General features: G+C 39.4%; 1 protein-coding gene across 1 annotated transcript; it reads right to left on the reverse strand.

Moving 5' to 3' along the window:
* Nucleotides 1-3,366: 3,366 nt before the first annotated feature.
* On the reverse strand, nt 3,367-12,390 carry LOC101863059 (isochorismatase domain-containing protein 1). Its single transcript, XM_005109571.3, has 5 exons — nt 12,110-12,390; nt 11,443-11,490; nt 9,729-9,890; nt 5,214-5,330; nt 3,367-3,956 (listed from the first exon to the last, which is right to left on the reverse strand). Exons 1-5 carry the CDS (start codon nt 12,233-12,235, stop codon nt 3,810-3,812), a joined length of 600 nt encoding a protein of 199 aa, XP_005109628.1. The 5' UTR covers nt 12,236-12,390; the 3' UTR covers nt 3,367-3,809.
* Nucleotides 12,391-12,877: the final 487 nt, after the last annotated feature.

Consider the following 12,877-nt stretch of genomic DNA (forward strand, 5'->3'; position numbering starts at 1 on the left):
GTGCTTTTTACTTTTCTAAATTTATTCTTATGATTTATTTAAACCGTAGAATTTTTATATCTTAATCAAGTTTGCTACACCCAATGATTATTATAGGAATGTCTGATCATTTGTGAAAAGGAGAGTGATATAGTTTCTGAGGAGAGAGAAAAAAGTGATTTTTGTATAGTGTGTATATGCCCCCCCCCCAATGAAGGAACACATTATGTGCAATGTGCAATACGTTTTCAAATGAGGACAAAGCTGTCAGGGATCGATCATTGATCAAGTAATCAAAACATTCAATGCACAAAGTTCATTCTGTTGAGATTTCTACTCTCTCTCTCTCTCTTTCTTTCTTTCTCATTCTCTCTCCCTCTCCCTCTCCTTTTTCTGTCGTTGTTTACGTCTTAGATTCCTGTCTTCTTTTGCTGCGCCCGACAGTTTAACTAAGTATTTTCTTTCCGTCCCCTGCCTGTTTCTCACTTTTTCTCTGCTTCATTTGTTTTTGTAGCTTTGTATTTTTATTTAGGATTTGGAATGGGGTCTGTAAGGGTTGAGCAGTCGTGGAGAGACGAGTTGAGTTATGAAGTTTATTTTGTGTTCAGATAATAAATCTATGATTTGTACAATTCTTCCTCTTTTCTGCTACAACAACACTTTCACCCCATCCCCCGACTTCTGTTGGCTTCTGTTTTGAATTAGGTAGGTGGTACTGACACAAGATCTAATTTCCTGGGTTTGGGATTGGTGTTGAAGATTTGATCATCCTTTGATGCGATTGGGAGACTTTCTCATCCTGCTGGATGGAGTAATTGCCCCGATATAATAATAATAATACTACAGCTTTTCACATTATTGCGCGGATATTTCTGCAGGAGTATTCGTATATACGTAGATATGGAACGCAGTTGCTCTTGTCACATAATTATTATTATTATTAAGAAATTGGTCATCATGTCGCCCCTTCATCTTGAAAACACTACTACCGTACTACTACTACTACTGTACTGTTTCATGTAAACTGTATGACTTGCACGTTCATTTGCCGCTGTCAATAATTGATTAATTATCTGACCACCCACAGGATATAAATAACAGGCTTTTGCTGGCTTTTTCTATTTTGCACCCGGCAGAACGAGGTTCATTCTTCAGTCCTGTCAGCTGCGGAGCAGGGAATGAAAATCGAGCTTTCGAACTGTTTCGATTGGTTTTCTCCTTGCACCTCTCCGCAGCTCAGGTCGATCTTTGTCCTTCAGGATTTCCCGAACTTGTTGTTTTGAAACAATTTGGACGCTGAAGGATTGGAATGATGTATTTCACACTCAGTTTTGAATTTGTTACTTTGAAATGAAATTATTTTTTTTTTGCGTCCTATCTCCTCCAGTGTTGAATTACAAAGCTGAGGAATTTTAATCCCTGGATTTCTTTTATTGCTAATTCTGTCATGCTCATTTTAAATGTATAACTAAATATGATTATCATTATTTAATTATCAATGTGTGTAACTTATTGTCGCCTACTTGCTGATTATAGTCAGTTGGTCAATAAATAGCTATTGAAAAGATGTTGGTTTTTCATTTTGTTAAGATTTTGTTCATACTCTTGTGCAGAGCATAGCAAATGTATTAGAAACAGAGAAGACTTGCTGGTTTGAATTGTTTTGTTTAGTTTTAGTAAAAGTTTTACGGCACTTGCAACACAAATACTGATACTATCAGTGATAGGTCATATAAGTGTGCCGAAGATTAGGTGTTACTAGAGAGTTACTCAAAGAAAAGAGAGATGAGGACTATAGAATAGAGACGTTTGACAGGAAAGAGACAGCCAACCACATCAGAGCTCTTGCTGACCACCCACTTGAATTGTGTCCGGGTACAGAGGCTCTAGACACCCGCAGTCTCAGGGGGGAAGGGAGGTGAGATGATAGACAAACAGAAATATATTATGATCGTCCGAGGAATGTTAATGGCAACATTTTATTTCTAGCCCAATGTCTGTGGTGTAAAGGTTCCACTCTTCGCCACTGCATGTTGGAGCCAAGTTGTTAGGCTACCGGAACCATAATTGTGAGATTGTGGGTTAGAGCCTCAGCTTGGTCCGACATTGTGTCTTTGGGAAAGGCACTTAACTTGAATTTCGTATGCGGCTCAGTCCTTTCGGAGATGAACGTTAAACTTGGAGGTCCCAGCTCTGAAATGACCTAGTAGTGTTGATAGGGGCATTAAACCTGTGCCATTTTACCGATTTTACAGTGGAAACCTGATATAACAGGGATGGTGGGAGTAGAGAAAATGTCCTGTTATACAGTGGAAACCTGATATAACAGGGATGGTGGGAGTAGAGAAAATGTCCTGTTATATCCGATCCCTGTTAAATCAGAAATGCCAGGAAAGTAAGCATTTGTGGACTAATCCAGCTGTACTTATTCATGGGTAGTTTCCCTTGCCACAAGTACCCACGAACAGGGGTTTTGGCACTAACTTTCTCCTTGCCTCCTTAAACCACATCAGAAGAGCTTGGTCCACAGCATCTGCATCGGGTAGTCTCATCTTCTTTCGATTCAGAGAAAACTTTCCATTGGAGTATGCTGCCACTATCCTCTCTCTATCCCTGATAATGGTGTGAATCGACCCTTGTGGAATGTTAAACTGATGACACCCTGGATTATTTCTTTTTTTTTTTTTTCAATTGAAAGGCATTTTCTCTTGCGTTTGACATCGTTGATGACACATTACGCGCGCGTGTTGCTAGGTTTCGAGCTAGATCGAGGTCTGCAGCACACCGCAGCCCTCTCTTGCTTCACATGATGTGTGTGCTCGCAGTGGCATGGCTTGTGTGGGCTTGCTCCATCACTGCGTTACGCTCTCTGTCTGTCTCTCTCTCTCTCTCACTCTCTCTCTCTCTCTCTCTCACTTTTTACACATTGTTAACGAGCCTTTGTCCCTGCTATAACCAGTTGGGCTTAGATGAGGCCCTGTTATTGCCGATAACTTTTAATAGAGACAAAGAGTAGGAAAAAACAGGGATTTGAAAAATCCCTGTTATTACCGGATCCCTGTTGTGTTATTACCGGGCCTGTTATATATGGTTTCCACTGTATTTTATCTGTGTTTGGTCTGCTAACATGTAGTCCTAGAGTGTGTCTAAAAATTACAGGCGAGATGAATGTACGGTAATGAATATTCCGGAGCAGGGCTTGACATCTGACAAATCGAGACACAAGTTTTGGATGTAGTAAGAGTTTTAAGGCACTTGCAACACAACTGAAGATTAGAGGTGTTACTAGAGAGTAACATAAGAGATTAGGAAGACAGATGTTAGATAGCAGAGAAATGGCAAACACACCAGAGCACCCACCAGACAGTCACTTTATGAAACATATCATGTTTTAAATTAGAATTTTTATTTTCTTATAAGAAAACCACATAAAAAATAATAACCACATTTTGTATAACAAAACAGCTCCCCAACACATATGGTACATGTACATTTCAGGACAAACAGAAACTATGAGCATTGTAGTGTGGAATTATTCTCAAAGAATAACACACTAAAAGGAAAAAACAACTGAAGGCTCCAGTGTAATAAAACAGCAAGTCACATTTTAAGAAAGTTTAGAGAATAAAAATTCTAAGTTTGGAAGTCGATATCTCGGGGTACAGTGCTTCTTTAACCTTACACATAGCACAGGACAGCTCTGTTATCCGTAGAATCATTTGCGGAGAAGAAAGTTCAAGTTTCCAGAATACCAAGAGGGCCAAAAACCTAATTTTTTAAAAATGTGGCTGATCTGGTTTTTCCACTATATTCTTCGAACATTCTTGTCCCTACAACTTGTTGATGAGTCCTGTGTCAGGGGCGCTGGCTTTGATGAGGCCTTGGACTTCTTTGAACTTTGGATGATCTTTGTCCCCGACCAACTGCAAGAGAATGGCCTCACTGGTCGTCACGGTCGCGCCCATGTGTCGAAAACGCTGCACAGGAATGAAACACATGGCACATTGAGGAGAATTAATGTAAAAATCACTCCCCTAGCATGACAATCATTCGCTGAGAATTATGGGGTAAAAAATAATAAAAGGAGAAGAATAAAACAATGGAGATAATTGACTGTTCTAAAAAGTGAAAGATTTCTTAACAAAAGGACGAAAAATATTTAGAAATAAGCCCAAAATAAAGAAAAAAAAATTGAAACTTTTGTTTTAAAAAAAATTGAAACTGGTTTTAAAAGAAGATGTACATTATGAATTCGCAAGCAACCTCCAGGCTGATGCATCGTCGTAGTCTGCAAAACAGAATATCTTACATGGAAGTTCACAGTTTGAATGCATGTGGAATCCTAATCAGACTTTTACTAAATATGATACGAGGGGCATACCAAAAGTTTTTACCTGACCATGAAGGAATTAAAGTTAGAAAGCTGAAATTTGGGTTGAAAGCCAAAAATCGTCTTCCTAGAATGCTTGTAAATTTTGGGGATTTTCAGATTACTGGTTTTACCACCAGCGCACTGTAAGTGAATGGGGGTATGTTGTTCTCCAGTTTCAACATAAAAATGGAGAAAATTGAGGGCAGGGCAGTAATGAAGTATTTGTTCTTGCAAGGCAAGCAACTACAGGATATTTTTACGAAGATGCATGCCGTATATGAAACTGATTGCCCATCCTATGCTGTGATAAAATTTTGGTGTAAAAAGAGTGATGATGAGGTCAAAGAAGCGGTAGAGGGCTGGTTTTCTGGCATAGAGAGGGTCCTCTATTCTCAAGGTCTTTTCAAGGTCATACACAGTTGGCAAACATGTATAACTCTGGGAGGCGACTACATAAAGAAATACTAAGCTTAGCACCAAATTTCAACTTTCTACCTATATTCCTTCATGGTCAGGTAAACAACTTTTGGTATGTCCCTCGTAAGAGACAGCAAAAACAGTCATGTGATGAGTAGAGGTTTGGCACTTTGCTGTCATACTTAGGAGACCCTAGTTCGATTCCCGAGTGCGGACAAATTTTATTATCTAGGTCTTTGAGCTAGGATGTTGTATCCCTCTCAGCCAAGGTTAGCCCTGAAAGGCAGGATCCAAGGTCTGCTTCCGAAATGAATCGAATTGTGTCGATAGGGGCGTAAAAATAACTTCATTATATGTAAAAAAGACAGCAGATGCTGCTATTGGAAACGATTATAGTAATTAAATCCTCCGTTATGAAAATCAGAACCAAGGAAGAGTTTCTCACCTCTAAAGCAAACAGTCTGTCTGTCTGGGCCCGCGAGGACACAGCGTCTGCCACAACATGGACCTCAATGTCTCGCTTCAACAGGTCGATAACTGTTTGCTGAATACACACATGGGTCTGACAAAAGATAAGAGAGTGCGGGTTGTCGGAGGGTGCTCTGGTGCGGTTTGCTCCTCCTTTCCTAGATGTTTATCTATCGTCCTCATCTCTTCTCCTTCTTTTCCTTGTATGTTACTCTCTAGTAACACCTCTAATCTCTGGCCCTTAATGACCTATTTGTGCAGTAATTGTGGTAAAATTCTTACTAAAACAAAACTAAATGATAAGAGAAATTGTATCTGATGAATGAGAGCAAAAGTTCTATTCAATGGACAATCATTTACGGGAAATTGAATGTTATGTAGGCCTATAGATACACCTGATATGGAGACTAAACTCCTCACAAAATTCCCGCCTCTGCCCCCCCCCTCCCCCTATCTTTGAATCTCTTTTTTTCTGCTTCTCCCCTTCCCGCTCTCTTCACATCTACTTTGTCCTTTATTATTTTTTTTTTACCCCTCTCGCATAATCTCTTTTTTTCTAAGTGTCATAAAGCAAGATGAATGAGCCATAGATCTACTTGAAAAATTGGCTTTATTAAACAAAAATATATTACTTTTACTCATTTGAATGGTGGACAGTAACAAACAACAATACTCAGGTAAGCAGCCACTGGACACAGAACAGCTACAGGACACACTGAGCGACACTCACAGATGCCATGACAGACAAGACGACAAGTGAACAGAGACGCGACAATAGAAATATCACCACACTCAGTGTCTCTCTTTCCCCATTCTTAAATCTGTTATCGATTGAGCTTTTGTAGCTGGAGTTACCAAACAGTACGAGAAACTTCAAATATTTCGATCAATCTGGATGTTTAAGAACCTGTAACCCTAGGGGAGGTAAATATCTAGCAGTACTCATATATCATATTCATTTTCCACAGAACTAAACTACTGAATTTTATGACATGGTTAAATCCCTTGATTGATATATCAGCATTTGGCCTCACGTTGGCCAGAGCAGAGCATTGCAGTTGAAAGAACTCTAAGAATATAATAATATAGGAAAGGATTCCTCACAATTTAAAACAAACTATATGTATTTACAAAGTTTTAGGGCTAAGTTAAGTGATTCCTGTAATAAAAACCCCTCTGCCACTCAGTTAACCACACAAACTTTTTGATACCACCCTAAAATAACTAAGGTCTAATCCTAAATGCTGGAGAAGTATGGGGGAGGGGGGGGGGGACTTTAGCAGGAGGAAGAAGAGGGGGGGGGGGACTTATGACTTGTTTAGGAAGCTACCTTCACACTACAGTAATTCTCTATCACCATAATATAATAGATACTTTTTGCAGTCTGGTTTCTTATTAGAAAGGCCATTTTCAAACTTCTAATTGGCATTTCAGAGATGCCATTTCATGCACGCAATCTGAACAAATGTGTCTTTCTAAGCAAATACAAGTAAGCTAATACTATTAAAGATCTAAAAAAACAAAAACAAAACAAAACAACAACAACAAAAATAACAGCCCTGAACAATCTCATTCTTACGGAGGAAAAAACGCTGTTCTAAGCATTATTGATAGTGAATGCATAATTTCTACATCAAAGCCTCTCTCAAAACACTTGTGGGCTGTTGCCCATTGAGGTATTACTTACGAATACATTACAAATATAGTTATTTGGTGTTGAATTTCTTTCAATGTATTCTAATAAAATACACTCAGATGACAAAGCTCTGTGTCATGATACGTGTGATTGGGTCAAATGAAATGTTCAAAAAACGTGTCAGCTTAAGGAAAATAGTTTTTAACAACACATTAAAGTTATTCTATCCACTGGCAAAGTGTAATGATATGGCACATTAGGATTCTAATGTGCCGTGCACATTGCAGAGCTTTTCATCAAATCTCAATTTAATATGGTTTGGTGTATGCCTTCATTTGAGGACAGCCAGAGGTTCCTTCTCGGAGGGGCAAAAGTTAACATTTTGACACAATTTGATCAAATCCTTCAAAGTCAATATTTGACTCTCTCACTCCAATTGGGTCAATTTGATGAAAACAGCCAACTACAAGTTGCGAAATGCAATAGGCTTTAATGGGCTGCCAGTTTAAATTAGATGCAGCAAAGCAGAGATATTTTAAATACAGCGTGCACTGGCCACCGCTCTTCCTCAAATGTACCAAACCATATTATTAATTCGGGATTTGACAAAACTTTATGCAATATTAATGTGTATTGGGAATAAAGCTCATGGAACAGAAAAATATTTGTGTCCATTCACTATACAAACACATGATGAAGTATTTATGTGTGTGTGTGAGTGTGTGTGTGTGTTAGTGTGTGTGTGTGTGTGAGTGTGTGTGTGTGTTAGTGTGTGTGTGTGTGTGAGTGTGTGTGTGTGTGTGTTTGTGAGAAGGTGCGCGGGCAAGTGTGCCTGCATATGAGAGAGAGAGAGAGAGAGAGAGAGAGAGAGAGAGAGAGAGAGAGAGAGAGAGAGAGAGAGAGAGAGGGAGGGAGGGAGAGAGAGAGAGAGTACGGCTTTCATTACACTGAATTAAAAGGCAATATTTTTTCCATTCTTCAGGCTGTTAAGGTTCAAGTTGAAGTTACTGGTCTTCACGGGTTTCAAAGTCAAAGAACAAGATGCTGAGGCCACATGATGCTTATAACTTCTTATCACAGACACAAATCTTTTGCTAAAATTGACCATTCAAATTTTTTTTCTCTTCCAACATACATTACTTAACTTGATGTAAAAATTTCCGCTCAAAATATAGAACATAAACAAAAACAGTACCTCTTAAAAAAAACCCCAAAAAATCACAGAGAAAAGACTGGATCTGAATCCTTTGTGTAACAGAATATAATTGAGTCACGACGCGGAGGAATCAGGCGCTCGTAAATTTGGGGCACCTGTATTACCTGTCCTGGGGAACAACGTCATTGCACACCGGACAGGTCCATAAGTGCTCAGTTCCCCCCAGCACCAAAGCCCGCAAGGTATCCATACTGATTGTTCCGCTGGCTGTCTGGTTATGGCGACGTCTTTCCATTCCAGATAATCATTCCTTTGTTCCTTCTCCCCTCTCTATCCCCATTTCCCACATCCTAATGATTGCGTGGTGTTCTGCTGTCTCCCTGTCTTCTTCATCCCACAACTTTTTCTCCAGGGCCTTCAATACGTCTCCTTTGTCAAATTTCACCTCATCATCAACCACGGCACTGCCTGCCAGCCTATCAGCCTCCTCATTGCCTTCACTCCAGAGTGCCCAGGACAGAATATCCACGTGATGGCTCTAAGTGATGAGTGTTGTAATGGGTTCATCCATTCACTCCGAAGAAGCCCTTTCTCAACCCTTCGCAAGATGCTCTGGGAGTCCGTGACAACAATGAGATCAGTAGTTCTTGGTCTTGTATTGTGAAGCCATCCAAGCGCTCTTGTTACTGCCTCAATCTCCATTTTCATGCTTGAAGTTGTTCTTTCTATGGCCCCTGACGTGTCATGAACCTTTTTGTCCTCACTGTACACCACAAAACCCCATCCACTTCTCTCACCCCTCCTGACTGATCCATCCGTATAGATCACTGGGTCCTCTGGCTTGGAATGCTCCTCAATTAACCGTCGTATATCATTGTCGTTAATGACAGCAGCACATTCGCGTCTTTCACGACCCATAGTGATGTGAATGTTGGTCAGGCTTCTGCAATCGGGGTTCAGTTCAAACCACTCCTTTCTACAGCATATTTCATCGATGCCACAAACTTTCTCCTCAAGGAGTTTTCGGCTTCTGCCATCCATGAGCTGCCCCGTTTGATCCTGTTTCCTTTGATGCTGCCCAGGTTGTCATGCAAAGGGTGCCTCTGGTCTCCCAAAACATTTTGGGGCATATATGGAGTAACTGGTATCTTCTTAAAGCCTGTCCATTTGTCTTGCTTCAGATGAAAAAAAAAATCTGTTTATCTTGGATACACGTAAAGATATTGGCGATTGATGGAGGTGGTGGTCACTGGTTTCAGAAGTAAAATGAGCGAGAAAATGTCCGCCAAAGTTGAGTTATTCCCTTAGCTTGAGAGTCCGTGGAAACTGAGTATTTACATCTTTTATGCCTTTCATCAACGTTTTTCAGTAAAATCCACACAGAAATGTGTTCTTTAACACTTTGCCGTCACATCCCGCCGATCGGCGATGTTTACCACCCATTTTCTTTGGATTTTCCCCAAAATGCCTTTGCCTTAGATAGCAAGGGTTTTTACCATAAGAGCCTTGTGATGGTAAAGTGTTAAAGGGCATGAAAGATGTTGAGCCAAAAAACAAAAATTCCGTAAAAATTCCCAAACCAGCAGAAAAATGCCAGTTTAATTTTTTTCATGATTTCACCTGATTTCACCACGCTGCCTCACATTTTACCAATACATCGATATTTTTTAGAAAATTGAAAATCAACAAAAATAGCTCACCTCAATACCACACAGAATTACATGCTTGACATTTCCACCACAAAGAGTCTTCATCTTTTCTTCCACTTCTGGAAGCACCATGCTGAACTTCGTCTTCGGGTAGACGCCTACGGCATTGGAAATATTTACTTCTGGCACTGTACTTCCAAGGCCCTTGGGATACTGCAAAAATAGAGTAACGACAATCCTTTGTATAAATATGTACTCGTAGCTTGCCGAAAACCTGTGCATGATAATGACCACATTTTCACAATATGTTTGTTGGAGTAAAAAGAAGTGCCCACATTGACACAATAATGGTCATGAATTAGAGCAGAGTCGAAAGATTAAGCCAGACAGATTAAAGCATCAGATGGAAAAAGAAGAAGTAGGCTTACTAATGACAGTGGAGCCCTCAACATTTTAAAAAAATGAGGTTATTATATTTGAAATCTGACATTAATTTGAATTTCCTCCACAAAAATGATTGCTTTTTAAAAAAATTAAAAGGTTTTTAAAAACTTGAAATACACAAATTTGAATATTATGATACGTAAAGTAAAAGTAAAGTTGTTCCCACATCTGATCCTGACATTGGGGATTGCCTTGTTAGTGAGACAACTATCTGGGCCTTTGGCATATTATATTGTGGCAGGATGGCCAGTTCCTTTTCACGCCTCCTTTACTTCCCCAACTCGAAGTTAGGCACCAATTACTGCTGGGTGGGCAGGAGGGGGCGAAAAAAATCTGTGTCCAAACCAAGGCTCGAACCCGGACTTTCTGCTTCAGAGACAAGCGCACTTACCGCTCCACCACTGCACCCTCATTATGATACGTGTACGTGTTAAAAGGGAATCTAGAAGTGGGGGAATGGGGGTCAAAAAAAAATATTTAAAAAAAAAAATATATATACATTAATATAGAGGCATTGTGGTGAAATAAGGCACTCGTAAAAATAACGAAATTGAAGAAACTTGCATTTTTGTGCCCGTTGGTTAATTTTTTGTGAATTTTTGTTTTTTGACCCAACGCCTGTAAGGTTCACTAAAAACATATTTCTGAGTGGATTTTACAGAAAAGCATTGATTTAAGGCACAAAAAATGTAAATTTGCAGTTTCCAAGGACAACCGTACTCAAACTTTGGAAGTCACCGCACACTTTGGCGGCCCTTTTCTCGCTAATTTTACCCCTGAATCAGACAACCCCCACCTCCTTCAATCGCAAATATCTCAACTTGTATTCTCGATAGATGGATAATTTTAAAATGAAAGCAAGATATGAATAAGCTTTATAAGGTAATACCAATAACTCCACGCCCAAAAACTTATGAGCGCCTGATTCCACCGCGTCGAGACACATGAGGAGTAGAAGGAACAAAAGGTACAATTAAGGAGGAGCAAAAACAGCTGGTGGTGGTAGAGATGAGAAAAGAGGTAGAGGAAGTGGAGAGTCAAAGAGAGGGAAGAGAAAGAGGAGGAGGAGGAAACGATGGAGAAAGAAAAGGAGACTGAGGAAGAAGATCGGTACAAGAGCAAGAAATAGGAAGGGCAGGAAAGGAAGAGGGGAAGTTAAGACGAGGCTAAACAAAAGGAAAGGGGGAGAGGAATGGGGAGAAACAAGAAGGAAAGAGGGCGAGGAGAGGATAAGTAAAATTAAGGAAACAAATCAGAAAACATTATAATAGCAGGTCAAATTACAGACACCACATCACTGGTTAGTTTGTGGACTACTAACCTGTTCTGTAACCACCAGAGGAATGTCAAGAATGCGAGTTGCTTCAGTCTGAAAATTCAAAACAAATTCTTGACACAATTATTGCAAGGCTTGGGTTGGATAAAATTCCTATGAAAAACCATAATATAAGGCATATTAATATAATTCGACAAATTGGCAAAGGTTGTTCTAATATTATTATCAGAGGTAGGTAGTTAAAATAGATCAGTTTCTTATTAGAGTTTTGAACTTAATTAGGCCCTATTTATTTTTTTCTGCCTCTTCTTCTGGCACAAAACATTTGCTTCAAGACTAGATCTAGGCATAACACAACTTTAAAAGAAAGATGATGGTTTGAGATACCCTGTCACACTAAGATCTCATAATAGAAGTGATAGATCTCTAGTAGTGAGATCTCCTGTATGAAGGAAAAGCTACTGTTTTTGGTCTTATTTCTAATGAATTTAGGGAGTTGATAACTGTTTTAGTAGTTGCCATGGAAACTTTTATCTTTCCTAAACAGATCCCTCTGCTACCCCCAGATTCAAATAGGGCCTCTATGGAACTCCATAGAATGATGTTCTAACGAAAATAAATTCGCGATGACAGATATATAGATCTAGATCTAGAGTCTATATATCTAAATCTAGATCTAGATTCTAGATTCTAAGTATTTTTTAGATCATACCAGGCGGTTTGAAATCTCAGCAATTTGCGGAAAGAACGAAATCGCGTTTCTGAATCTTTCTTGGATGTCACAAACAAACACCACAGTTTGGCTGACGTCGATATCACCAAGTCTCTTGTTAGCCATGATTTATAATAGTGTAAAGTGGTTGAAGTGTACTGTACAGGCTGTCTTTTTAAATTGGGTGTTCACTTTGTTATCAAGACAGCTGATGAAGATCTTGTCCCGCCCCAGTCCACAAACAAAATACAACAAATTGACCTGTGACCCGAGTCTAGCAGGCAATATTTTTCAGAGTTGTCCACCCCTCGTTACGGTGAAGACCAGACATCTGACAACCATTATAAAAATCATCCTTTGACGATGATTATTATTGTTAACATCATTATTAATTAATTTGCTAGTAGCTGTAATTAAAATGTGCATCCTAATTTAGAATCTGGAGATCTGTTTCCCCGTTTTTGCCACAGTCATATTTTGCTTTCAATAATTGCAGGTTTATTTGTTTGAAGGAATAATCTTTAAACACGTGTTTGGTCAAATGAATTGCGAACAGGCAAGTTATTTTAACTTTGATTTTCCTATGAACGACACGGTATGTTATTTTAGCTTTCACAGACGTGATCTCTTCTCTTTTTTCGAAAAACAACAATTAGCAGTTCCCCTGCCCACACCCACTCATAAATACATACACGTGCGCGCTCTCTCTCTCTCTCTCTCTCTCTCTCTCTCTCTCTCTCTCTCTCTCTCTCTCTCTCTCTCTCTCTC

This window comes from Aplysia californica, unplaced genomic scaffold, assembly GCF_000002075.1.
Source record: "Aplysia californica isolate F4 #8 unplaced genomic scaffold, AplCal3.0 scaffold00792, whole genome shotgun sequence".
NCBI lineage: Eukaryota > Metazoa > Mollusca > Gastropoda > Aplysiida > Aplysiidae > Aplysia > Aplysia californica.

Excerpts from the sequence above, each read along its gene's own strand:
- LOC101863059 (XM_005109571.3), bottom strand. The coding sequence starts at position 12,235 with ATGGCTAACAAGAGACTTGGTGATATCGACGTCAGCCAAACTGTGGTG. Across the intron at positions 9,891-11,442 it reads CTCTGGTGGTTACAGAACAG|TATCCCAAGGGCCTTGGAAG; the intron begins GTTAGTAGTCCA and ends CTATTTTTGCAG. Across the intron at positions 5,331-9,728 it reads TAATTCTGTGTGGTATTGAG|ACCCATGTGTGTATTCAGCA; the intron begins GTGAGCTATTTT and ends ATCTTTTGTCAG.